Source organism: Molothrus ater, chromosome 12 (assembly GCF_012460135.2).
Source record: "Molothrus ater isolate BHLD 08-10-18 breed brown headed cowbird chromosome 12, BPBGC_Mater_1.1, whole genome shotgun sequence".
Lineage (NCBI taxonomy): Eukaryota > Metazoa > Chordata > Aves > Passeriformes > Icteridae > Molothrus > Molothrus ater.
Window position 1 is genome coordinate 10,314,069 of NC_050489.2, and position 13,851 is coordinate 10,327,919.

General features: G+C 38.5%; 1 protein-coding gene across 5 annotated transcripts in view; it reads left to right on the plus strand.

Moving 5' to 3' along the window:
• The window catches only part of CHD9 (chromodomain helicase DNA binding protein 9), a 70,952-nt gene extending 59,645 nt beyond the window's left edge, over positions 1–11,307 (plus strand). For 3 of the 5 annotated variants that reach the window (XM_036390581.2, XM_036390585.2, XM_036390586.2), the window contains exons 31-38: positions 381–544; positions 1,501–1,773; positions 2,531–2,699; positions 3,633–3,772; positions 4,259–4,480; positions 5,272–5,400; positions 7,410–7,514; positions 7,861–11,307. In XM_036390581.2, the coding sequence (XP_036246474.1) occupies positions 381–544; positions 1,501–1,773; positions 2,531–2,699; positions 3,633–3,772; positions 4,259–4,480; positions 5,272–5,400; positions 7,410–7,514; positions 7,861–8,721 (2,063 nt within the window). In that variant the 3' untranslated portion in view covers positions 8,722–11,307. The remainder of the gene's footprint in view (positions 1–380; positions 545–1,500; positions 1,774–2,530; positions 2,700–3,632; positions 3,773–4,258; positions 4,481–5,271; positions 5,401–7,409; positions 7,515–7,860) is intronic. The other 2 variants (XM_036390584.2, XM_036390583.2) reach the window with 2 other exon arrangements.
• The last annotated feature ends 2,544 nt before the right edge of the window (positions 11,308–13,851 follow it).

Consider the following 13,851-nt stretch of genomic DNA (forward strand, 5'->3'; position numbering starts at 1 on the left):
CTTTTTAAGTACTCTCCCACTGGATTTGCCATGTGCTGGTGATAGACACCTTTGCTTTCAATTTAACTCTATGCTTTAGTGAATGTTGTCTTATTAAGTAAATATGTTAAGTGAAGACTGTCTGTTAGATGACTCTGAAGCATGTCTCTTTCCAAATAACTAAATGTTCAACATCTTAAGCTTTGAAATACTGACAGGAATATGTGTGGAATTTGCATCTCTAGAAAAGGATCAGCCTGAAAAACCTGAGATTAATTCTTCCGTTGAACTTTGTGTTTGGACTTTCTCTGAACATGGTTGTGTGTGTTTTATTCACCTGGACCTCTTACAGTGAGTGTCTAATTCCCTTACAGCATAATGATTTTGATGGTTTTATTTAGCAGAAGGAACTCCACATATAAAAGCCTACGATGAAGAGAGTGTGGCCTCTCTGAGCACCACACAAGATGAGACACAGGACAGTTTCCAGATGAACAATGGGACACCAAATTCTGGTTATCTCCTACAAGGTGGATACATGTTGGCTGCATCCTACTGGCCAAAGGCAAGTTCATAATGCAACCTTGAAAACCAAAATAGTAGTTGAAGGTGGGCTCTAACATGAATATTCTGTTAAGTATGATAGAACCAAGAAGCAGGGGAAATAGGATTTTGAGCTTCAGGACCTTTTAGATGTTGTTATGTTGACTCCTGAAACATGCATTTAAATCTAGGTACTGCTTTTCATAATTTTTGAAGGGGAGTATAACTGCAATGTTACAAGTCCTTGGCACATTGTGAAAAATTGCATTCAAAGTGTAAAAAGTTGACTTACATCAAATATAGTAGAGAGCCTTGAACTCAGAAATAAGTGTTTGCTTACAGAACTTGTAATTTTAGCAAATTTATTTGACAAATAACTGTGAATGATCAGAAAATCCAGCAGTTTTTGTAGTCTCCATGTACTTAGCTGAGTTTACTGGGACTTGAGAACTGTGTGTTATGGAGCTGTGTGATTATTATCTGTGTTTGGTGCCCAAAGGATGGGAATGAGGAGTTACATGGTTTTGGAAGCTAAAAGGAGACATGCATAGTAATCTGTAGGTTTAGTTTTATAAATGCTATTTGCTGTGTGTTATGCTGCTGCTCACAGCTTCAGATGCTGCTAACAGTGAGTCAAAGCCACACATACAAATACTGCTTTGGTAGTTACCATATCTTTCCTTTAAAAATCAAATGTCTAATTCCCTTACAGCATGGGAGATAGTGTATTTCAGTTGTTTGCCAGACCCTGCACAGATGAGGGAAATCGCATATTTGTTTGGAGGTACATAGTGAAATTAAGTACAGAAGTGCTTTCACCGATTACAGTGAATCAGTACGAATCCAGGAACTTGAAAATCTTCAAGTCCAGTGATAAAAATGTTGTCATTTCTCTTCTCTGTAGAATTAAGAGCTAATACATGAATGTAGCAGTGTAGGTAAGCATTGCTCTTACAGAATGACTTTCTCTTCTTTCAGGATCGAGTCATGATTAACCGGCTGGACAGCATTTGTCAGACAGTGCTGAAGGGCAAATGGCCTTCAGCCCGAAGGAGCTACGACAGCACCACCGTGGCATCCTTCTACACCACCAAGCTGCTGGACAGCTCAGGGCCAGCTGCAGAGTACAGTGAGCCCAGTGCACCCACACCCCCTCTGGCAGCTGTAAAAGAAGAATATGACCAGTCTCCCCAGCTGTCAAAGGTGAAGAAGCATGTACGAGAAAAGGAGTTTACAGTGAAAATCAATGACGTATGTTTATTTTTATTGCCCTAGGACCTGGTTGCGATTGCGGTGTGCGGCATGCTTTACCTGCAAGTGGCTGCCTGCTCTCACTCTCACTTCTTCACACACTTGTTTGTGGGTATTTGGGTCTGCTGCTTCTGGGCACTGAGTGTTTGGGGTTTGGGTTTGGTTTTTTGGGGAGGGGGTTTTTCTGTGTTCTTTTTTTCTTTTTTTTTTCTTTTATTTGCTTAAGCCACTGGAAGGAATCTTTTTTTTTTCTGAATTGAATTTTTGCCATGCTGATGCTTCCTCAGACAGCTTGTTTTATGCTGTTTCTAACAAATCTGGTTAGTATAAAAAGGTATTTCTGCTGCTCAGCTTTTTTTTAACATTTCAACAAGCACTTTATTATTTCATGGTCTTTTAGAGGATTACAGGAAAATTTCCTGGTTTAAATGCAGGCTAGAAGCTTCAAACATTTTGTTTATCTGAAGTTTGAGACCTATTTGTAGCACATAAAAATATGTGACTATTTGCTCTTGTAGTTGGGTCTAGGGCTGGATTCAGGAGGTAAACACCTTACCAGTGTCTGGATTTTTCAGTTCAGATGAAATTTCTGTTCATATTCTGGTTTTACATGGAAGAACAAGATTGTACAAGGTCTAACACAGTGTTTTCATTCTTTCTCAATTCTGCTGGAGTAACTGTACGTGAAAATCCTGATTGTGAAGTAGTTTTTTCTGCTTCAGCAGAAGCTCTTCTAATCCTGGCATTTATTTAACAGGAAGGTGGTTTGAAATTGACTTTTCAGAAGCAGGGACTGTCTCAGAAAAGGCCGTTTGAAAGCGAGGAGGGTGCATTGGGTCAGCAGCAATATCTGGCTCGGCTCCGTGAACTCCAGAATGCTTCAGAAACCAGCCTTGTCAACTTCCCAAAATCACTTCCCAAATCAGGTACAAAACATGTCAGAAAGGAGAAGGGCAATGTAGTATTAAATCTGCTGGGTTCTTCTGTTGATTTCCATGAGTTGCCAATGGAGAGAGATGTTTGCAGTGTTCTAAACTGCAGCCTGGAGAAATTCTCTCCAGTGTGGAGACATTCTGGTTTGGAGCACCTGATGCTTTATCATAGTGTCAATTACTGTAATGTTAATTTAGTAGAATGATGCCATTATACACTGTAAACCCCCTCCAAAGATTATTTTAATAATTATAGAGTGCAGCACTGTACACTGACAGTAATCAGTTTAACTTAGAACTTAATGTGGCTACTTTGTAAATAAAGATGAAGAGTTCCAGATTTATGCCTCTGCCAATTTGGACTCTGGTAATCTTCCTTGTGTCTCATATAAAGAGGCCATGGAGGACAATTAGAATTAATTTTTGATTTATAGCCAAAAACTTACAGCTTGTTTCATAACAAGATAAAAGTAGGTATACTCTGACAAGTAAAAATGAGCCTGAAGTAAGGAGTTAACATTTGAATTAAAATACTAGAAATTATTAGAAATGGGTGCTTAACTTAGACCAGCTCCTGCTTAAATTTTGCAACAAACCATTAAGGTCTTGCTAAACATTTGTTTAGGGATGTCTGCGTCTCTGTGTATATGATATCAACAGTTTTCAACAGCTACCATCCCTGTACAGATATATTTGGAGGGGGTGCAGGAGCAGTAATGAAATTTTCATAGTAAAGTGGCTTTCAGAATCTGATATTCATGATGCTTTAAGCAGTCATAAAACAAAGGGCAATTTATCTTCGTTGTTACATGTAGAAATTACATGCACTCGCAATAATTCAAGTAATTTTATTTCCTTTTTGTATTCAGACATGTTTCTCTTTATAAAATAAGCATCTGACACAAGTTTGATTGCATCATTTATTAGGTACTTCCAGTCACTTAACAGCCAGTGCCAACGGAGTCATCGTTGACAGTCAGCCTGTAGTCAAAAAGAGACGAGGAAGAAGGAAGAATGTGGAGGGGGTTGATGTCCTCTTTATGAATAGAAATAAACAGCCTAACCATGTAAGTAAACTTCATTCTGTTTCCAAAAAAATAAGCTCAAAATTATTATTATTATTATTAAATTATTAATGCCTTGATTGAACATAACCAGCTGTCCTGCTCCACAAAAGCTTGTAGTCAAAACTTTCAGGTTTGGGATATTTTTTGCTGCTAGTTTATGATTACACAGATGAAAACTGGAGGAGTGTCATTAAATATTAGATATTTAATACAATATCAGTAACTGGTTTTAAAATGTAACTTTAATTCTGATGAACTTTAACAATGTATTATTAGAAATTTGTGGCTTGACATAGCAACTTTTGGACATACCTGCCTGCAGCTCTGTTATGGGGCCTCATTGGGCAGTGACTTGAAGGGATTTCTTTGGCATGAGCAAGTTCTTGAGTGTGATCTGCCAAACTGTGCCTTCCATTGACTCATACATGAAATAATTGTGATGGCTTGTTTTCAGTGCAGTAAAGCAGATGTTTTTAATTTCTCCAGGTTAATCCAGGTATTAACTCCTGCCAGGTTGCCGCAGGAATAAACCCAGCACTCACTTACACACAGTCCCAAGGCATGCTCGATGCAGAGAGCCCAGTTCCTGTTATTAACCTAAAAGATGGAACAAGGCTTGCAGGTGATGATGCCCCTAAAAGAAAAGATTTAGAAAGGTGGCTTAAAGAACATCCTGGATATGTTGAAGATTCAGGAGCTTGTATTCCTGTAAGTATTTCTTTCACTTCTCCCTAGCTAAATAGTACAATAGTTCACATATTATGTATTTTGGTTTGTATTCTGTGTTACAGGGAATTATTTCCTTGTTCTTATGTTCCACATAGGAAAAGGAAAATGTCCATTTCTTTTTACAGTGTGAGGTCTCCAAGCCTTCCTTTTGTCTCACAAATGTAATTGTCAAGAAAAGCAATACCAAATCAAGACATTTGATCTTTGTATGATTTCACTTAGTATTTAAAAAATTATCTAGGACAAGAAAACTCATATTACTGTGGTACTGATGATAGGAGGTGAAAATGTGTAACAGCATAGTGATGTGCAAAAGGATTAAAGAACTTACTGTGGAATGCATCTCGTACTTACAGTACAGTGCTGTGGTAGTGATGTTTGTGTGGGTATGATCTTCTCATACTGTTGCTTCTGAATTTGACACTTTTTAATGTAAGAAAATCATATGTGTGATATCTGGAATAACAACTTTCCTTCTCCATGAAGATGATACAAAGCAGCAGGAATCATCCAGACAGTTAAAGCACTGTTAAAAACTGAAAAATTAGTAAAGCAATGGGCAGAGGCATCAGAGAGATAATGTAGTGCTGTTTACTGGACTGCTTATTAAATGATTGTGATTAGTGAATAAGTACTGGCTTTAAAATATTTCTGAAGTTGAAGTTGGCTTCAAATTAGTACCTGGCTCAAGAGAATGCTTACAGAGCTCTTACTGTTTTTAGAGCAGTTATATCAGAAGGATAATTGGCTTTTTAATTCCTTTATAACAGAGGATGCAGCTGCACGATGGGAGACCCAAACAAAAAAGACACCGTTGTCGAAACCCCAATAAACTGGATGTTAACAGTTTGACTGGTGAAGAACGTGTTCAGCTCATAAATAGAAGAAATGCAAGAAAGGTATTCATGATACTGTTCCCATTCTCATACTCCCCAAATGAAAAGTTACTCCAGATGAAGAACTTGGTATACCACACTTGCTAAAATTTTCCCAGTGTACAAATGAAAGGTTTTTGTTGTAAAGTTTTGGCGCAGAACAAAAACGTCAATTACAATCTTCTGGTAAATTTTTTGCTACTATGAAAATACATAAGATACAGATAGAAACTTAGCCCATGGTTTATAGAACTGAACACTCTGTATGATGCAGTGTGTATGCCATTGACTCAGACAGAGGCAGGGCCACTAAAATACATGTTCAAAATGTGTTATCAAAGTGGCAACCTTGTCAGAATTTTAAGATTTTTTTATGATCTTCTCATTACTATTTTTGACAAAATTATTTTGGTAGTATATCTGACATAGAAACTTGTCCTTTGGAATTGAGGCAATCCTCTGTACTGGATGATTTTGCTTTTTGCTTTTTCCAGTTATGTCTGCCATTTGCCCTTTATGGATCCACCAGTAGTATTGGCTGTCAGTCACATTTCTATGTGAAATGGTAGGGGAACAGGACAACAAAAGAGGAAGGGGAATTCTTGTGTCAAAGGCAGCAGTGAAGATGTGAGAGCAGGCATTGAATTGAATTTTGGTGCAGGTGGTCAAAGTTTAGGAACAGCACAATGCATTTGAACAGACTCTGGGGAAGGCTAAAGGCAATATTCAAGAAAAGCATGCAGAACATCACTGGTGTCTGTTGAGCAGATCTGGCCAGATGTGCTTGATGGTGTCTTTGAATGTCAGTGTAGCACCAGAGCAGCAGCCCAGGGGGAATCTTTGAGCTGTTGTGTTCATGTAAGGAGCATTTTCCCTTTCCCTTGTGGCACTGCCAGCTTCTCTTTTTGTTAGAGCAGCTACAAGGGAAGCAGGATGGGGTTTTTTTGTTGCTGCTATATTAAGGTCAGGAGCTTTGTCCATCTGTACAGGAGAGCGAGGCAGAATTTGAGTCTTTAATCTCTTCAGTGTATTGAGACAGCAGCTCTGAAGGGGAACCAGAATGGTTGTGAGTCTCTTGAAACTGAGATCTGTGGCTGCTCTTCAAGAGCTGTGCCCTGAGGGATCTTGTCAAAGTTGAAGATCAAGGAGTGAGAGATATGATCTCTGTTTACTGTGAAAACCTGTGTTTTCATGATGGCTTTTTTCCTCTCAAATTTCCACTCCATAGCTGGTACTTGGGAATTTAATTAATACCAGGTTTTCTATGTATAAGTTGTCTCCAATTTCTGTGTATCACCAAACCTGTTTTTGCTCATTTACTTTTTTAGTTCTGTAATACTTTTGAGTAGCAGGGAGTGAGGGACCAAAAGTAGCCTAGAAAAATATGAGTTTAATTTGCAGTTTATAGAGAAAGTTAAGCAGAAACTGGAAAATCTTCTTTTTTTTCTTTCTGGATCTGAATAATACCTCTCATTAATTTAAAAGCCTCACTTTCCTGCTTATATGCTTTTATTAGGATATGCTGTTTAGTAACTTTAATTTGGCCTTTTTTGCATGAAAAAAACCTCAGGAACTTAATTCATGATGGCAGAGCCTCTTAAATATTTTTAGAAGTTGACTGAGATGAGAGGATAGGATTTATATACTGAATAAAGGAAAAGCTTAACAGGGTTGTACTTACAACCTTCTTGGTAATACTTGAACCACTGTTCTCTGTTCATGTGGTTACTCTTCCATTCATTGCGTGTCTAAATAAATATTAAATATTAAACATCAGTGGGAATGTCAAATACTGAAGTCTTGAATTGAGTTCAATAGATGAGTTTGAGTTTAGTAGATTTAGAACAAATCACATACATATCTATCACCAGGAGTCAGCCAAAAGCTGCACCATGCTCCATGATAATTTGAAGTGAGGCTTTATTTGTACTGTGTAATTCAAAAGGTAAAAATGAAACAGTGCCAGGTATTAATGTTGCCTTTTTTCTTATCAGTTGTCACATATTCACTGACTTCTATCTTCTGATTCTCAGGTTGGGGGTGCATTTGCTCCCCCTCTGAAGGATTTGTGCAGATTCTTGAAAGAAAATCCAGAGTATGGAGTGGCTCCTGAGTGGGGAGAAGTGGTAAAACAGTCTGTAAGTATTTGCAGAATAAGATAACCATGACATTAAATCTATCTGAAAGGAAACAAGGCAAATAGAAAAAAAATGCATGCCAAGAGGTGTGATTTTCATTTCTGGTATTACATTAACAGCAAACATGAGGCAGTGTCAGCTTTCTGCCAGCTTAGTTCAGTAAATGCTTTGCTGGTACAGCTGGAATAGGAGAAAGGGGTGGAACAGTGACTGGCAACCTCAAATTAGAGATTTTGTTAAAGATGCTCTAATACTGTGACTTCTGTACCCTCGAGTTCCCTGTTTGCTTTTCCTTTGCCATCCTGGAGCTCCCGGATCGCACTAAAGTGCCGCTGTGTCTCTGCAGGGCTTCCTCCCCGAGGGGATGTTCGAGCGCATCCTGACGGGCCCGGTGGTGCGGGAGGAGGTGAGCCGCAGGGGGAGGCGCCCCAAGAGCGAGATCGCCAAGGCCGCCGCGGCCGCAGCCTCGGCGCACAGCGTGTCCGTGAACCCCCTGCTGGCCAACGGGCTGCTGCCCGGGGTGGAGCTGCCCGGCCTGCAGGCCCTGCAGCACAACCTGCACAACCTGCAGTCGCTGCAGGTGACGGCGGGACTGATGGGAATGCCGGCCGGCCTCGCTGCCGCCGCGGGAGAGGCCAAGAACGTGGCGGCCATGTTCCCCATGCTGCTCTCGGGGATGGCCGGGCTGCCAAACCTGCTGGGCATGGGAGGGCTCCTGACAAAGTCCACGGAATCCGCTTCGGAGGAGAAAAAGGGAAACGATTCGAAGGAGACGGATGCAAAGAAGGAAAGGACAGAAGACCAAAACACGGACACTGGTGGTGAAAACTCTGTTTCCAGTTCTCCTTCGACATCCTCTGCCGCCGCAGCTGCCAATCCTCTCTCTCTTAACCCTTTACTTTTGTCCAACATACTTTACCCAGGGATGCTTCTCACTCCAGGCCTTAATCTTCATATCCCAGCTTTGTCTCAGTCTAATATTTTTGATGTACAGAACAGTGAAAGCAATGACACGGGCTCAGCCAAGCCCACAGAAGAAAAGGAGGAAAATTCTAGGGTTAGAGATCAGGAAGACAAAGGGGGAACAGAGCCAAGCTCTCACAATGAAAACAGCACAGATGAGGGTTCAGAGAAAGCAGATGCTTCATCTGGATCTGACAGTACATCGTCTTCATCTGAGGATTCGGATTCGAGCGATGAAGACTGACCCCAGACTCTGCACTTAAATTATAAACTGATTTTGAATTTATTCTTTAATTATTTCATTGTAAATAACCCAGTGTTGAGTGCATCAATGATTTACTGACCGAACATTTCAGTATTTGTTTAGAAGTGCAAACTGCTTTCAGAGACGTTTTGCATGTAATATTTCTTGAAGTTCATAAGTTTCTGAACTTGTATGTACTATCAAATACACAATGGTGTAAAATTACAACAAAAGGCATTATAATTTTGTTGGGGGGTTAATTTTATGAAAATAATGCTCAAGTAAGAGCTGTATATTTAATATATTTGCAGTGAACACAGAATACTTTATGCATATTATTGATTTAATTTGAATATAGTTTTACAGCCTCCTTGACACTTATAATTTACAGATCAAAACTCAGCAATAATTTGGGCAGCTAATGAATGTCATGAAAGCTGTAGAATCTACATCACCATCCATTGCTTTAATTACATGAAAATGCTCTAGTGTTGTGATGCACTGCTGTTTCCAATTCAGGTACAAGTGTGTTTAAAAGAAGATAAATTTTTCCCAATTAGCCAATTAAACTGGCTACCTGTTACCTCAGCTGAGTTAGTTTAGGAAGTTTACATTGGTTTCTATTACTTGTTTTCAGGTTTTGTTTTGTTTTTTAAAGACATCCTGTATGGCATGTTAAAATCTGAGTTACTTGAGATAAGACAGTTGGGGTTTTCTTTCCCCCTTATTGCAGCTGTTCTCTTTGACAGCAGTAAGGGGGAAATAAAGCAAAAATTGTCTTATCTCATGCTACTTGGCACCAGGTCTATTTAGTTTACACCTTGCAAAGTTTTGGGCTCCCTCTGCAGAATTAAAAGTCCCAAAATGAGGAGTAGTTTCCCCAAGACTCAGAAGAGGCAAACTGTCATAAAGTGCCACTGAAAAGACCTTTCAACACTGCATAATTCATGTAAAAATTGTTTGTTTGCTTTGTTTGTGTAGATTTCTATTTGTGTTTTATGTCATAAAACCTCCTGGAGCTCCCAGTTAATAATGGTAAATAAAGTACAGATAGTTTTGAACTCCTTTTGAGTTTAAACTTCTCTGCAGATTTAAATCTGACTAAATATTATCCAAAATCATTATTGGGATATCACTTCATATATTATGCTGAGTTACCCACTAAAGAAAAAAGCACTTTGAATAGTAAGGAAGACAAATTATTCCTAGAAACCACAGTAACAGGGCATAAGGCATCTCGTTTCAAGTCCAAATCCTTAGAACCCTTTACTATACAAAATCTGTCTAAGATTTGATGTGTGATATGATTCCTCCTTCTTCTTAAGCTGCTATTACTCTGACACAGTCGAGGCCCAGATTCACATTTACAGAACTTCTGAACTGACTGAGACTTCAGGTGACCTTGGTTACATCATTTGCGGTCCAAGAATAGGCAAGTGTTAAGAGAAAATAGATACAGGTACTAGTGAAAGTCATGGAAAAAGCTTTACAAAGGGATAAATTTAAAAATAAAAAACAAAAACTGTATATTTTGATATAGTTCTGTTGCTTGCTTGTACAGTAAAACAACTGTGTTGTTTTTTATCAAGAACTTTACCAATGAAATATAAGTTTCTATGTGCAAAATAACTAGCCCCATGATTAGAAGCAGTATTAGATGTAATTACACAATTATACAAGTACCATTTGGATTGTGCTGGTTACGTATTTTCCCAGATAGTATTCTGATTTTTGGCCCTTCATGCAGTGTCTTAGCAATAGTGAAAATCAAAAACTGCCAAGAGAAGGGGGTAGCCAATTCTTCGTCATTAAAAGAAAAAGTATTTCATATTTAATATTTTGCCCTTTGTGTAATATAGCACTTTTATTTAACTAGGATGCATCTATGAAATAGCCAAAGTTTTACAAGCAGTTATTAACTTCGTTTGCTGATGGAGTATGTCAACAATACCATCACTTCCCACCCTTCCCCCACAAAACAAGTCCTAAATCTTGTGGCTAAAACCTAATTTATATCAGATTTATGAAATAAAGTATTTTCCTATTATGGTCAAGTAAGTTTGGTTACTGTTCTAGTGATTCTTTCTATGTAATAAGGCAATTACAGTTTCAAGTAATGAAGGCTGATGTAGACTTGAACATAATTATATTTGGGTTATTTTTCATCAGTTTGATCCAGAGGGGGAAAAAAGTGTCCCACTATCAGCTAAACTATATGCAAATACGGTTGTATAAAGTTAAGGGTTATAAGGAAACCTCAGTAGAATTACACTAATACTGAAGTTAAAATTAAAAGGATATCCAAGGTGATGATAAAGTGTGTGTTGGTAGTTACTAAAAAAACCTTAGCTGTTATTGCCTTGTATTTCTATCCCTTGTTTCAGGCTTCATGATCCAAGTCTTAGTCCAGGTTTTTTTTGGACATTTGCAATATTTGCCAGTTGTGTTCTGTGTAGTCTGAATTTGCTTTCTGTAGTTGAACAAGCGTCTTAAAAAGTCATTTGTAATTTATTGAATTACTTTCTATGATGTTCTATAGAGCAAATGGAAGTTTAATTATTTTTTATTAAACATATTCTTTGACTACCCGTGATGTCGGCCTCAGTATGTGAAAGTAATGCTGTGTAAGGATTAAACATGGATCTTCCAGCAGCAAAACTCAAGCTTTCAGTGCTAAGTTTTAAAACTGAAATTATTCTTAAGACCTTAAAAAACCCTGCAAACAAGCCAAGGACATAACACACCTACTGCCCAAGACCATGGTTTACTCTTGTGTAATTTTACTGGGAATCAATTCTCTCTAATTCTCTTATCTTACAATCAAACCAGCTGTTACTCCCACCCTTCAGTACTTATGCTTAGAAAAGAATGTATGGTCTAGGTTCTGGGCCAAAAGTCGCCTTAATTTTAAATAAGCATGTTAGCAGTGAAGTAAGTACCTTTTCAGTCTTTAAAAAAAAAAAAACAACTTTGCATTACTTTCCACATCTTTATTAAAGCTTTTAATTATGTACACAGCACTTAACTATTGTATTTCACACAGGGCACAGACATTGCTTCTGAACCCAAGTTGTCTCCTGCTTGTCCTGTGCCACCTGGCATTGCATTTGAATGATTCAGTGGTATCCTTATTGATTTCAGTCTGAATTTTGTCTTCATATCCTGATCATCCTTTTTGAGCTTCTGCAGATGAGTGCACAGGTGATAGAAGGTCACATATACATGATCTCTGTTCTCAACTTCTGTTTTCCATGGAAGTCCTGCAAAATCTCTAATAGTATTTTTTAAAATTAGTTTTAGAATCCAGTTGTCTTGGTCTATAAATTAAAATATAAGGATCTATTTTTCAGTGGAAATATTGCCAAGAAAGGTGATGTAGGCACTCTATTGGTGGTTAGTTTCTGGCACTCCTTTGAAATTTTTCTAAAGTGTATGTGGGGTATGATGATTAGAGAAGCCTCTTAACAAGGTGTCCAGGGAAAAGTCCTGTCCTATTTGTTTTATTTTGTGTCTGAGAAAATGATTTGTGCCGTGTTATTTAGTAATACATTTTTGATGGATTGCTCAGTTGTGACTATGCTGATCACCCATTAAAAGGAAGGTTTGATGAAGGTCTAATTCAAGCTGTAGCAAGATGAAATGGGCCTGGTGTTCGGGCTTAATATAAAGGGATCTACAGGGTAGTGTTACATTAACTTATTTGTGATGTGCAAGTTACTAACTGCTAGTTTTATGGGCAGTTTCTGATCTAGTTCTATTACACCTATCATTACCTTCCACATGAGCAGGCTGTTTCAGTGCAATGTGGGATTTACACTGCTGTAGCTGACCAACATTTAAAATTTTACATGTGTGCATTGCTGGACCTTGGGCTGGCGGTGTTGTCTGTAGAGCAGACTAATTGTACTGGTGTAGCCACAGGAGTTTACAAAATAACTGTCCTGGCTTATCTAAATGTCCCTAATGTTACACAAACAGGCAGTATAATTTCTTTGTTACGTTTAGAGGAAAAGAAAATAAAGATAACAGCTTTCCAAGTTCTTTTCATGATTTTGTTTTATTGAATGCTGCCTCCTTTCAGGTTCTTTCATGCAAGGAAGGAAGGAAAATATAATGCCCAAGATCCTTCATGAAGTTAAACTGGAAAATGAGGATTTGTTTGCTCTGCCTCCTGTGTGCTTCCAGTGTGAACGAGACCTGACAGTGCACAATTCTCATTAGTGCTCCAGGTAAGGTCTCTAATCAAAGGGAGGCTGGTTTGGGAAATTCTTGGGATCCTAATGATAAAAACAGTGTCATCATCTAGAGAGATGAGAGCGCTTTCCCTAGTGCTCACCAAAACTGGTAACAATCCCCACACTGTTTTCTGCTCTCAGACAATAAAAACATTTGATTTGTCAGCTCCTCTGCTTGACAGTGTTTGACCTGTGTGCAGCAGCTCAAAGCAGGGGCAAGAGCATGCTCCTGGGGAAGATTTCTGAGACTACAGGACTGAAAAAATGTATTTTACTGGGGGCTAGCCAAGCAGCTTTGAGGGACTGAGGCTGAGAGGGTGTTTGTGGCTGTTACTTGTCATACTGGTAGCTCTAGCAGTAGTCAAAATCATTCAAATAATTAATGTGCCATATGAGGTAACTATTATTCTTGTATCTTTTTAATGGGGGATGAGCGGGAGGGAAAGAGGGGAGAAGCGGAGAAATAAGTGAAGCTAAGTTCTCAGGGATAAAAAACATTTCACTAAAATGGTTCTTGTCTTGAGTTTTCAGTATGCCATTAAATGAAAACTTTTTTGAAAAGTTTTCTACACAACAGCAGTCAAGTTAAACCATTTCTTCCTGAAGTCCTGATGCATGAAACCATAGGGAAGTACACAGGTGTAATCACAGCATAATAACCTTCCCTTTAACCCCAGCTTTATCTTTGAATATTCTGAGGGTTTGATCTTCCTTTTTTTTTTATATGAGAGATTTTTAAAGAGCAGATGAGTATTTCTCAGTAGAAATTAAATGCTGTAATAAGTTATTGCTGCTTTGTGTTTTAGTAGATAGTGTAAATTTAAAGCCCTACATCATTTATATAGTCTTCTGGGTGGCAGAGAGCTTCCCATCAATGCTCTGCATAACTCAGAGC